The sequence below is a fragment of the Narcine bancroftii genome, chromosome 2 (assembly GCF_036971445.1).
Source record: "Narcine bancroftii isolate sNarBan1 chromosome 2, sNarBan1.hap1, whole genome shotgun sequence".
NCBI lineage: Eukaryota > Metazoa > Chordata > Chondrichthyes > Torpediniformes > Narcinidae > Narcine > Narcine bancroftii.
The window spans coordinates 307,689,364-307,702,816 of NC_091470.1; the positions used below are offsets into that span (position 1 = coordinate 307,689,364).

At 39.2% G+C, this 13,453-nt stretch overlaps 1 protein-coding gene across 3 annotated transcripts in view; it reads left to right on the top strand.

Moving 5' to 3' along the window:
• Positions 1–13,453, top strand: part of prkdc (protein kinase, DNA-activated, catalytic subunit) — a 287,184-nt gene that overhangs the window by 96,825 nt on the left and 176,906 nt on the right. For all 3 annotated transcript variants that reach the window (XM_069921531.1, XM_069921532.1, XM_069921533.1), the window contains exons 21-23: positions 563–719; positions 5,821–5,924; positions 6,028–6,118. In XM_069921531.1, coding sequence (XP_069777632.1) covers positions 563–719; positions 5,821–5,924; positions 6,028–6,118 — 352 coding nt within the window. The remainder of the gene's footprint in view (positions 1–562; positions 720–5,820; positions 5,925–6,027; positions 6,119–13,453) is intronic.

Below are 13,453 nucleotides of genomic sequence, written 5' to 3' on the forward strand. Positions count from 1 at the left end.
TTCCAACTGGCTTGCCGGCTGATGACATCGACAGACTTCTCATGTTACAATTTCTCGTGTTACAGTGGGGAAGGATGTGCAATGAAGGGGGAGGATGGTGGGGGTGACATTACCAAAAAACAGCATCGGCTCTCGCTGCAGGGCGGGCCACCTCTAATACATTTTTTAAATGATCTTGCGGGCCAAATATAATTATATCGCGGGCCAAATTTGGCCCGCGGGCCAGAGTTTGACATGTGTGACCTAGAGGAACCCCACGCAAACATGGGAAGAACGTACAAACTCCTTACAGATAGCTCTGGATATTTGTTTATGAAGCATCACTAATATTATTTTTGTTAGAACAGCACACAAGAGAAAATTCTTGAGAAATATTCTAAACTGAGGGATTAGCAGAGAAGAGCTATTTTTATTGGCTATGGTATCTTGTTGAAAGAGGTATGTGGTGGCAGAATGTGAATAAGTGGTTGACTTCTTTGCAGAATTAGCATAATCATAATGGAGAGAATTTTTTCCAAAGTTCATTTTTTCTCTTCTCTTTTCTCCCCATTTCTCATATCAGACTACGTTTAAACTTGGCCTTAGCCACATTCCTCTTGCTAATGCTGGGTTGGATGCTCTGGAAGACTGGTCAGCTCATCTCTCCAAGCAAACCATTCAACCTTATTACAAAGAGATCTTGCCACACTTGGATGGCTTCTTGAAAACTTCAGTTTCAAGTAAGAATCTTTAGTTATTTTGTTATTCTGTCCAATGCAATGAAGCCACTCTTCTATCCACTCAGTAAATATATTGTTCAGCCCTGTCATTAAAAGGCTGAAAAAAAGGGTTGAGCTTTCGTTTTGCTGTTTAGACTTGTTCACTCGATTTTTGAAATCCATGTGGTGATTATTCATTACAGAAAGTGCAGAAATTACTGCTTTGATCACTGATGGATCACTGATTGAAGTGAAATATATAAAGGGTGCTTGTAAAACGGGCATAGTTGGAAAAAAAATATATAATTGTGCACAGTGATTACAAAGGTTGAATGAAGGGCTTCCCCAGGAGTCAAAGGAACTTTAGGAAGTCTCTTGCACAATTTTTAACCAATCTTTTTCTCTATAAAACTAAACTCTGTACATTTATTTTATTTTGTATTACCTGTTGTAGTATTAGTTGAATAGCATGCATAATAAAGTTTTCTACTGTATCTCAGAGCAGGTGGCAATAAACAATTCAATTCAAAATTCACAACCTGGAAACTGAGAAGGTGATTGAAGTTGAGAATAGAAAATAGGAGCATCCACCCTTTCCACTGCCTCAGATAGGCAGTCAGCAAACTGAAGGACCCATCCCACCCAGCCATACATAGTTCTCCCTCCTCCTCTTGGGGAAAAAAAGATCCAACGGCATGAAATCTGGCACCAGCAGATTCAAAGGCTGTGTTTTCCCTGCAGCGATCAGACTCATGCATGAACCTTACAACAGTGCTTGCACACTGCCCTTGCCGTGTACTAACTGATCTTTCACCATAACACTGCACACTGTAAGGTAATGTGTTATTGCCCTTCCTTTAGTACATTTATGTAAAATGCCTTGCACTCATTGTCTTTTTAGCTCTTAATCTTTGTCTTTTGCATTTGGCCTTTCTGTACTCCACTTTTTTTTCCCCCTTTTCTAACTTTAGCTTTGGATTTTCTGCTTTGTATCCCTTTGTCTTTCTGCCTGGATGCTCATCCCCCTTGCTAACAACATTAGCAAGGACATTGGTCCTGCCCATATGTGGATAATTTCAATTGCTAATTGATTATTATTTGCAATTCAAAGTAAAAGGAAACAAAGAAACTGCTGGAAGAAAATCAGTGTTTTGGGTTGGGCCTCTTTATCATGACTTAGGTTTTAAAAAAAAGTGATATAACATATAAAGAGGGAAATAACCCAGAGGAGGGCCCTATGGTTGGTAGTACAGAATGTGTGAGAAGTAAAGACCACCAGGAAAGGGAGGGGGAAACAAAAGCATGTACAGGAGAAGGTAAAGAAGAGATGTAAATAGTGGAACCAAAGAGGGGTGAGTGAGGGTGCTTAAAATGAGATTGTTCACACCACTTGGTTCAAAGCTATCCAGGAGAAACATGATGTGTTGTTTCTCAAATTTGTGTTTGGACTCATTCTGACAATGTGTGAAGGTGAAGACAGATATATCTGTCAAGAAATGTTGGGGTTGAAATTGTTGGCCACAAATAGCTCATGTTTAGACCCACAAACATAGTGTAGATGTTTGATGAAGTAGTCACCCAATTATAGTAAAATCTCTATTATCTGGCATTGAATCAACTGGAAACTCAAACAACTGGCAAAAAAAAGAGGAAATAATATTTTTTTTGGGGGGAAATAAATAAAAATAAAGTTTCAATAAAAGTTTATAATTGTAAAAGTAAGTGTTCTCTGAAGCAACACACAACCCCTTGGGAGTGGAGTGCTCCAGTCGTGGAGGGAGGTGGGAGAGAGAGAGAGTGAGAGCAGCGTGACTCGGGTGGGCGAGGGGGGAGAGAGACGGCAGCACGACTCGGGCAGGCCGGGGGGGGAGAGAGACAGCAGCGCAACTCGGGTGGGCGAGGGGAAAGATGGTAGCGTGACTCGGGCGGGCGGGGGTGAGAGACGGCAGCGCGACTCAGGTGGCAAGAGGGAGAAAGACGCAGCGCGACTGAAAGGGGATGGATATGGCAGCACAATTCGGGTGGGCTTAAATCTGGGGCAGCTGGCTTTTGTTCTGAAATCCGGAAAAATCCAAAATTTGGAACACACTGCCCCAAGGGTTCCAGATAAAGGATTGTGTACCTGTATTACCGTAATTTGAGGGTAGTGGAACCTGCTTTAAATGCAATGCACTCTCTCAGGCAACAATTAAGGAAATTACTAGAAATTGGACTCTTGACATATTTTTATCTCAGTTTTGGCCATTTACTGAGAAAATAATAGTTTTCAAAATCTGTCTGATAGAATGGGAGTATGGTAAGTGAGTGAAGTGATTTAGATGTGACATGTCTTGGAATATCTCTCTGGATTATGCATCCAACTGAAATGAGTGGAGTTTGAACATTACCACCAGTCTCAGAGTCATGAATGCTTATCAGCTGAATCACTGCTCACACTTCCAATCACAACCTCCACAATTTCAAACACTTTTTAAAGACTTGGGTGGCACGGTTAGCATACTGCAGTGGTTCCCAACCTTTTTCTTTCCATTCACCTCCCACCTTAAGTAATCCCTTACTAATCATAGAGCACCTATGGCATTGGGAATCCTCAAAGTGGTATGTGAGTAGAAAGAAAAAGGTTGGAAACCACTGGCATAGTGTTTAGCACAACACTGTTACAATGCCAGCATTTGGGACCAAGGGGACAGATAAATTCACTGAAATCAGTTCACTGTTGGAATAGTCACCGACGAATATTCACCGTTGGAAAATTTTCCTCCATCAAATTCACCGACAATTGAATGAATGAAAAAAAAATAATTGATTAACCAACTGACTAAACTAACCAACCAAACTAAACATTTATTATTAACAGTTGAGTTTGATAGGTTACTCTTTGACTCAGTCTTTCACCAACACAATCACCTTTCAGACACAGCAAGCATTTATGAAATGGTTCACAATAAGGCCGTAGATACAATCAATTCTCTGCATTAAATGTTATTCGATGCCTTTGCTTCAAGTAGTGAAGCAGCTGTTGGAAAGTTGTCAAGTGCAGAAACATCAAAAGAACAATGAGATACCTGTGAAGCAAGAAGCACGCAGGACCGGACATTCCAACCTTTCGCAAAGATGTTGTATTTTCTTTGAGACTACACAAAACTGCCCAGTGCGAAGAGTTTTTATATTTTGACTCGGCATTATAAAGACCGCATTATAGTCTTTGGCACAAAGTTAAATCCTCAAATGTTAATGAAGAGCAAACACTGGTATGCCAATGGCACATTTAAATCAGCGCCATTGCTATTCAATCAATTATACATGCTGCATTGTTGAGAAGATAAGGTTTCAATCCCATTAGTGTATGCTTTGATCCCGCTTCAACTCCGTTAGCAATAACTACTGATTATGAAAAAGCCATGATTAAAGCTTCTAAGCAAGTACATTATTTCCAAACATGAAACAAAGAGGTTGCTTTTTTCATTTTTATCATTGTGAGTTGCTCAAGCACATGGTCTGAAACAACAATATGAGATGGATGCAGATTTTGCCCTAAGCCTGCATCTGCTCTCTGCATTAGCATTTGTCCCTCCATATAAAGTAGTTGTGGCTTTTGAGATTTTGTGCAACAGCGATATTTTGCCTCCTGAAGTTCAGCAAGTCATTGATTATTTTAAGGATACTTGGATTGGTCATCCAGATTGAAGGCAACGGTGTTGCCCACCGCAATTTACACGAGGTGTGGGATGCTTACAATGCTATCGTAAATGATTCGACAAAAAGAAATAGGGGGTTTGAAGAGCAGGCTAACTGCCTGCCACCCCAATAGTTGTAAATTCGTTTAGTGCATTTAAAAAAAAAACTTTATGAACAATATATTGCAGGTCAAGAGCCACCGAGAAAGAGAAGAAAATATCGGGATTATGCAAAAAAAAAAGAATCGTCCTGAATTATGAAACTGACCAGTGTGTCATAACATTTTTAAGAGGAATAGCTCATAATATAGTACAACTCCGATTATCTATAATGATCGGAACCTTGCCTCTGTCAGATAAAAGTTTTTTTTTCGGATAACTGGTCATTTTTAAAAAAAAACACCCCAGAAACAACAGAACATCACTTGCAACAGTGTTTAAACAACAACAAACATCAAGGGAAGGCTTTTTGAGCATTAGAATAATGTTTAATTCTCACCAAAAAAATGCTGGCCACTGCCAATCACAGATTGGGGCCAATTGGGCCCGCTCCTGCCAGTTGCCCGATGATACTGCTGCTGCTGCTGGGAGCCTGATGTCCCTCTGCTGCTGGTAGGCCGCTCTCCTTGATGACACCAGGATCAGGGATTCTTCCAACCGCTTGCGGCTGGGAGATAGTGGCACACAGTTTGTGAGGGAAAGTTGGAGAGAAAATTCAATAGGGGAAGGTAAAGAAGAAATGGAAAGAGAGAGAGAGGGAGGGAGTTACCTGAAATGAGGACAATCGTCATTCTAATTTCATGTCGAATGAATTATTTTTCAACCTATGAGGTCAGTTTGGCTTTGAAAATTTTTTGGATAAATGAGGATTTCTCACTTGTTTCAGATATCCTCATTTACCTGAAATTTTAAAAAAATTCCAGATAAATGAGGATTTTGGAGAATTGGAGTTGTACTGTATATCATTTTAATTTTTAATGAATTTTGAAGTGTCCTTTATTAAAGCTTTTAATTAGGTGTGAATTGATTATTAAAAATTAAAAAGCTCCTTGGTGAATTTTCCGTTGGTGAATTAGGTGGTCGGTGATTTTTTTTGCCGGTGAATTTTTCTTTTGTGAATTTTCTGTTGGTGATGTGATTTTGGTGAATCCGGCACACTAAGGAGTTTGTACATTTTCCCCATGACTATGTGGGTTTCCTCTGGGTTCTCTGTTTTCCTCCCACCTTTCAAAACATACTGGGGATTTTCGGTGAATTGGGTGTAATTGGGCGGCAGGGGCTCATCGGTCAAAAGGGCCTGTTACCATGCTGTATATTTACATTTTAAAATAACCACGTTTCGATGGATTGAGAAACTTGCAATCATGTATTTTTTATAGAGGAGTGACGTGATTAAAAATGGATGTTTTGGTTATGGATACTTCAATTTTTAAACAATGCATTAGGTGAGTTTGAGAACAATTGGGATATTACGAGGATTGATACTTCAACTAAAGGAGGAAACAAGTTTCTCATACGTCATCTGAAAAAATCAACTCATCTTTCCATGGTAGGAGGTTATCTTTTTAATTTGAGCCAATGCTTTTTAATTGTGAAATATATCCATAACTGAGTATGCTTTGAAATCATTTTTTATATTTTTTGTAAAACAGCATGAGGAATCACCTCTTGCAACTGTGAGGCGCAGAGTGGTGTGGTTACTTGGATGTCTGGGAGGACAGATCAACCGAAGTCTTGTCACAGGTAGGTGTGAGGACTGTCTGAGCCTTGCCAATCAAATTGAAAACAGAATAAATAAAATGTGGAAATTAAAGCCAAGCAAATATTGTATAATTTTTTTATTAAAGGATTTACTTCAATGTTGGCTTAATTTAATATTAATGTTCTGTCAAACTGCAATATTTATACCTCTGCTTAATAAATATATTAATTGTTGTTATTCATGATAAGAAGAAACAGGTTGACAGGGCAGTATTTCAGCAATGTTTTTTTTCTGGAATTAAAAATCATGAATTATTGGAGATGACTAGTGAAGTTAGAATTGCAGAACAAATAATTATTGTGATTCTATTAAACAATAAGTCAAATAGTTGGACTGACTTAAAGTGTTATTGATTCAGTTAAACATTTGAGGTCTTCTTTCTTCTTTCTTTTTTCTTTGGCTTGGCTTCGCGGACGAAGATTTATGGAGGGGGTAAAAAGTCCACGTCAGCTGCAGACTCGTTTGTGGCTGACAAGTCCGATGCGGGACAGGCAGACACGATTGCAGCGGTTGCAGGGGAAAATTGGTTGGTTGGGGTTGGGTGTTGGGTTTTTCCTCCTTTGCCTTTTGTCAGTGAGGTGGGCTCTGCGGTCTTCTTCAAAGGAGGTTGCTGCCCGCCAAACTGTGAGGCGCCAAGATGCACGGTTTGAGGCGTTATCAGCCCACTGGCGGTGGTCAATGTGGCAGGCACCAAGAGATTTCTTTAGGCAGTCCTTGTACCTTTTCTTTGGTGCACCTCTGTCACGGTGGCCAGTGGAGAGCTCGCCATATAACACGATCTTGGGAAGGCGATGGTCCTCCATTCTGGAGACGTGACCCATCCAGCGCAGCTGGATCTTCAGCAGCATGGACTCGATGCTGTCGACCTCTGCCATCTCGAGTACTTCGACGTTAGGGATGTAAGCGCTCCAATGGATGTTGAGGATGGAGCGGAGACAACGCTGGTGGAAGCGTTCTAGGATCTTGATAATAATTGCCTACTTCTGTGATTTGTAATGAAGAAGAAATATGCCCCTGTGGTCCTTGTGAACTGAAAGTGACCGAATGCTGATTGCTAGCCAAAGTGAGGAAGGAAATATTAATGAGAGACTACACTTCATAAATTTACCATTGAAATGTCTGCCCCTGTTTTAATGGGAAATGCTGATTGATTCTCAGTGTTCCATTAAAGTTTGTTTTAAGTAAATAGCATCATACTGTTATTTCACTGCATCTCATAAGGGTTCTTGACCTGTGTGTGTACATTCTATGATAGAACCATTTTATTGCTACAGGATATCTCTGGGAGGGAGGTTAGTCACTGGTCCCTTACATATAAGCATGTGAGAAAATTAGCTACCAGTTGAGCTTGCTCTACAAATTTGGTTCTGTGTTCATGATTAAAGATGAAATTCTCCATTTTTATCTTCACTACTCATCTTTTTTGTTCTGTCTTGTGTGTGTAACTTTTGGTGTACCATCTATTGTTGTTTAGTCATTTATGATAAAGCTTTGAATCAAATTAATTAAAACGCCCATCTGATTATTGGAGAGTCTGGCGACCCATGGCAGCAGCGATTGAGCTGGTGCTCCAGGCGCCGACTGCAACCAAAGACCAGCAGACCGCGCAGCGGCACTGGCTCCAACAAGCGAACCGATGGGTGAACAGCAAGGGCAGCTTAAAGCCCAGTGACCCCAAAATGGTGTTGGCCTTGCTGTGCAGCTACAGGAACAGCATGTGGAGAAGAAGGGCATTGTTAAGGAGGAAGCCCACTTTTCTTATGCATGTTGTGACATCAGCCAAGGGGGGGGGGGGGGGGGCACAGCTGGAACAGTGCAAGTATAAAAGTCGGACCTGAGCCCTAATATAACTCAGAGCTTTACTTGACTACACTACATGCGTGTCTTCTTTCGAGTAGCGCGCTGCTACAGTTGGTGACCCTGACAGTTTAGACGGCATCTAAACCCAGTGAATAGGCAGCAGTAACACGGTCACTCTCATGCTGCCGACCTTCTGGACAAATCGACGACACGTGTGGTTTGACCAGGTTGAGGCACATTTCCAGATCCGGCAGATCGCAGCAGAATCCACCCGGTACTACCATGTGGTGAGCTCCCTGGAACAGGACACAGCAGGCCGGGTGGCCAACTTCATCTAGGAGCCCCCATTGGAAGGCGCGTATACTTCCTTCAAGGACACTGATCGAGACCTTCGGGCTCTCACAGAGTGAGAGAGGGGCATGTCTGCACCACCTTATGGGCTAGGGGATAGGCCCCTGTCAGCCCTCATGAACGAGATGCTGGCCCTCCTGGGCAAACATGAGCCCTGCAATATGTTTGAGCAAGCATTCCTGGAGCAACTGCAGCACCCCAGGGGAGGTAATCCAGACGACCAGTGGTGTTTCTACCACCAGAGATGGGGTGCCAGAGCCCACTGGGAAACGCTGGGACCAGCCATCACTAATGGCCACGACTGCTGGCCACCAAGACAGCCTCTTGTATGTTTGGGACTGCCAGTCCGGATGACGCTTCCTCGTGAACACAGGAGCAGAGTTCAGCATCCTGCCCCCATCGGGACAGGACACCAAGAACAGGCAGTCAGGCCCCCACGCCGAGGGCTGCTAACAACAGCATGATTCGGACCTACGGTATCTGCAAGGTCCAACTGCAGTTGGGAAGCAGCCTCTTCTCATGGGTGTTCACGGGAGCTGCAGTGGAACACCTGCTCTTTGCAACAGGCTTCCTGTGCTCCCACAGCCTGCTAGTGGACCTCTAGGGAATGAGATTGGTCCAAGCCAAGACTTTTCAAACCATCAAAGACGCCAGGCTCCCAGCACTCCACCTGGACTCCGTACAGAGATTGGACAATGAGTACGCCAGAGTCCTGACCTAGTTCCCTGCGGTGCTCACCCCCCAATTCACCACAGTGATGCCCTGTCATGGAGTACAGCACCACATCCTGACCTAAGCTGCTCCACCCAAGGGCAAAACACCTTACTTTGGAGAACCTCCAGCTGGCGAAGGAGGAATTCAGGGAGCTGGAGGAGCTCGGCATCGTACAGCGGTCAGACAGTCAATGGGGTTCTCCCCTGCACATGGTACCCAAAGCAACTGGGGGCTGAAGACCATGCGGTGACTACTGCCGGCTCAATGAGGCCACAACACCGGATTGGTACACCGTGCTGCACATCCAGGACTTCACGGCTAACATGCACGGGACAAGGATCTTCAAGATGGACCTCATGCAGGGATATTGAAGGCTGAATATAAGAGTAGGATTTTGTCTGATCATTCTTTATTATTAATAACATGTACTGGTTCAGAGAGAATTGATAATACCCATCGATTGAGATTTAATTCTTTGTTATTGAAAAATGTAGAATTTTGTAATTTTATGAGATCAAATACAGTTCTTTTTGAGAATAAATGTGGATTCAGTTAACAGTAAATTTGTTTTATGGACTGCTTAAAAAGCATATTTGAGGTGACAAATTATTAGTTTTACTGCTAAAATTAAGAAAACATATAGCTGATGTAACTAAATTAGAGAAGGAGATAGAGATATTAGAAAAAGATTTACAGCAAAATTCAATGGAAATTAAGAAAATGTGTTTAACTAATATGAAGTTACGATATAATTCCTTACAAACATCAATTTGAGTAGTTACTACAGAGAACTAGACAAAGATATTAAGAATTAGGTGAAAGAGCTCATAAAGTATTAGCTTGGCAGTTAAAAACAGAACAAGTTTCTAGAACAATAAATGTTATAATGGATAAATCAATGATTGCAAATAAACCTCAGGAAATTAATGATGTATTTAGAAATTTTATGAAAAATTATATACTTTTGAAGTAGTGGAGGATGAGGTTAAAATTGATAATTTTTAAAATCTGATCTGGATTTACCCTTTTTGAGTGGTAAGGATATTAAAGATTTAGGTGCTTCTTTTACTGCTAAAGAAGTAATAGATGCATGTGGCGGCCCGCAATTGCGGAGATCGGGCTGGCACATCGCACAGCAGCAGACGCGGTCAGAGATTGCTGAAGCGACTCCCAGGACAATGAACCGGCAGGGGTAGAAGCTGGGGCAGCATCAGACCAACAACCCTAAAATGGCATTGGTCAAACTGCCCAGCTAACTCAGCAGAAACAGCCTGGGGAAGAAGGGAATTCATATGCATGGATGTTCCCACCCCCTATTGTTATTCATATGTCTGACTCAGTCATTCAGTAAAAACAGTGTGAGCTTGAACAGTATAAAAGCAGCCTTTCCAGTCCTAATAAATGGGTGAGCTTAACCTGCCACACTGCGTATTGGTCGGCTACATGGACTTTGATCCATGCCAAATGGGAAGTCTCCATGGGATGATGGCTTTACTTGTGAATTTTATAAAAATTTTCAGGATTTATTGATTCCATTATTGATGGCGACAAAAGTTCACTCTTTTCCGGATTCTTTTGCTCAAACAATTATTAGTTATTCTTAAGAAAGATAGGTACCCATTGAAAGCTGTGTCTTATAGACCAATTTTATTATTAAATTTTGATTATAAAATTGGAGCAAAGGTTCTAGTTAATAGGTTGGCTAAATATTTACCAGAAATTAATTTAGATCAGGCGGGTTTTATTAAAAATCATTATTCGGCAGATAATATTGTGAAGTTGAATTCTTTAATAAGCACTTTTTGGAAAGATCCAACCTACCAATGGTTATTTATTGGATGCAGAAAAGGCCTTTGATAGAGTAGAGTGGAGTTTTTTTATTTAAAGTTTTAGAGAAATTTAAATTTGGCCCTTTTTTAATAGGTTGGATTAAGGCTTTCTATAGAAGCCCCACTGCTAGAGTTGTGATAAATGGACAGTTATCTTCACCTTTTATGTTGACTAGACAAGACTATCCTTTGTCACCAGCTCTATTTGCATTAGTTATTGAACTTTGCCTCAGATGATTAGACTAGATATTAATATTAAAGGTATTAAGGTGAAATCTGATGAATTTGAAATTAATTTTTTTGCAGCTTATGTTTTGATATATTTAACAGAACCTCAGAATTCTTTGAGGTGTTTACAGGACAGATTGGAACAGTATGGTGAGATATCAGGTTATAAAATTAATTGGGAAATGAGTGAGATTATTCTTTTTGTAGTCGTATTGTGAAATTCAAATGGTCAGATCAAATTAAGTATTTAGGTGTTAAGGTAGATTGTAATTATAGTTATATATATGAATTAAATTATTTGTCATTATTGTCTAAAATTAAACATGATTTGAATTGATGAAAAGATTTACTGATTATATTAATTGGAAGAGTTGATTGTATTAAAATGAATATTTTTCCTTGAATTCAGTATTTTTTTTCAATCTATTGCTTGTAAGATTCCTCAAATTTTTTTTTTAAGGATTTAAATGCTTTGTTGAGGAAATTTTTGTGGAAGGATAAAATGTTAAGGGTATATTTCCAAAAATTAACTTGGAAATATGAATTAGGAGGTTTGCAACTCCCTAATTTTCAAAATTATTATGATGCAGCACAATTGAAATTTATTAATAGGATGTTTGAAACAGATAAACTCTTGATACCGGCTTATTTTGAATTATCTCAAATTGATGAGAAAATGATGGATCAGTTTATTTATAGATGGAATACTAAGTTATTGAGTAATTATAATTTGCCTGTTAAAAAACATTTAATGAACATATAAAAAAATAAAGTTATTGGTACCCAAGGTAAGATTTCAGGTAAAACTCCTTTGTATCAAAATAGAATTTCCCCCTTTACACTTAAAATCAGCTTTTGAAATTATGGGATTGAAAGGGTATTAAATTGGTGCAAGATTGTTATGAAGCAGGATATTTTATTTCTTTTCAAGAATGAAAGAGAAATATGATACATCAAATACTCATTTTTCTTATTATCAAATTAAAGCTTGATTGTTGGATAATTTTGGACATACTTTACAGTTACCTAGATGGTCTAAGTTTGAAATTTTACTTACTGAGGGTGATAAGAAGGGATTTCTAACTGAGATGTATGCTTTATTACAGAATAAAATGCCTAAATTGAATTTACATAAATCTAGATTGAAATGGGAGAAAAATTTAGGTATATGTATTTCTCAGGATGACTTGATGAATTTATGTAGGGATAGTATGACTAAAATTGTAAATGTAAGGTATCAATTAGTTCATTATAATTTAATTCATCAATTATATTTATCTCCTGAAAAATTAAGGAGATATAATTTTATTTATTCAGATTTATGTTTTAGATGTCATGAGGATGAAAGTTCTTTTTTACATTCTACTTGGTCATGTGAAACAGTAAAATCTTTTTGGAATAGACTCAAGGAATTTTCAGAAGTTATTCTAAAAGTGAAATTTTCATTAGACCCTTTTGTATTTTTGTTGGGTAATATTAAGAGGTTGAGTTTAGAATTAAGATTAAATAGATTTCAAATTGCATTTTTGAGATTGGCATTAGCTGTAGCTAGAAAATGTTTGGCAATTACTTGGAAAAATTAAACTGATTTGAGTATTCAGAGATGACATACAGAATTGAGGACGTATTCTATTGGAGAAGATAATACATAATTTGTGTGTAATTCTTTTCAAATTGGAAAACTTGGAGCCCCTATTTGGATTATATGGGGTTGAATTTTAAATCCTTCTGCCGCAGTGTTACTCCAAACCATGGGAATTAGTTGATGAATTTTGTTGATATGGGTGATCTCCTTTTTTCTTCCTTTTGGGGTAGGTTAGAGGGGGTGGGTTATGGAAGGGGGTGGAGGGTTGTAGGGGGTTAGTTTTAAAATATCATGCATGTATTGTTTTTGAATTGTTTCTGTTTTATTCATTAATTATATGTTTCAAAATATGTATAATGATTTAATAAATAAAATTTAAAAAAATAGATAAGTCCAATGCAAACTTTCCAACTGATTATTTAATTCAATTGCAGTTCATTTTTTTCTGTAACATTTTATCTTTAAATATATTGAACAATCAACAACCATACAAAATATACAACGTTAAGAAAACCCACCCTTCCACCCTCTCCCCCTGTGTCAGTCCAATTAAACAGAGAAAAAAATATCCCGGGGGGTGTGGCAAGATGGCGCAACTCTTTGGTGTTGTTTTGTCTTTAAATGCCCATTAAAATCTTTTCAAGGTTAGATATAGTTAGAGCTGTTAAACTAGTTTCCAATGGTACAATTGTTGAAAAAAAAGCAAGAAAAAAACGGCAACAGATTGTTAAGAAATTACATTTTCTGAAGATATCAGAGCCTACTTGTTTACAAGAAGCCAGGACTCAACGTGGAATGGATTCAGGAGG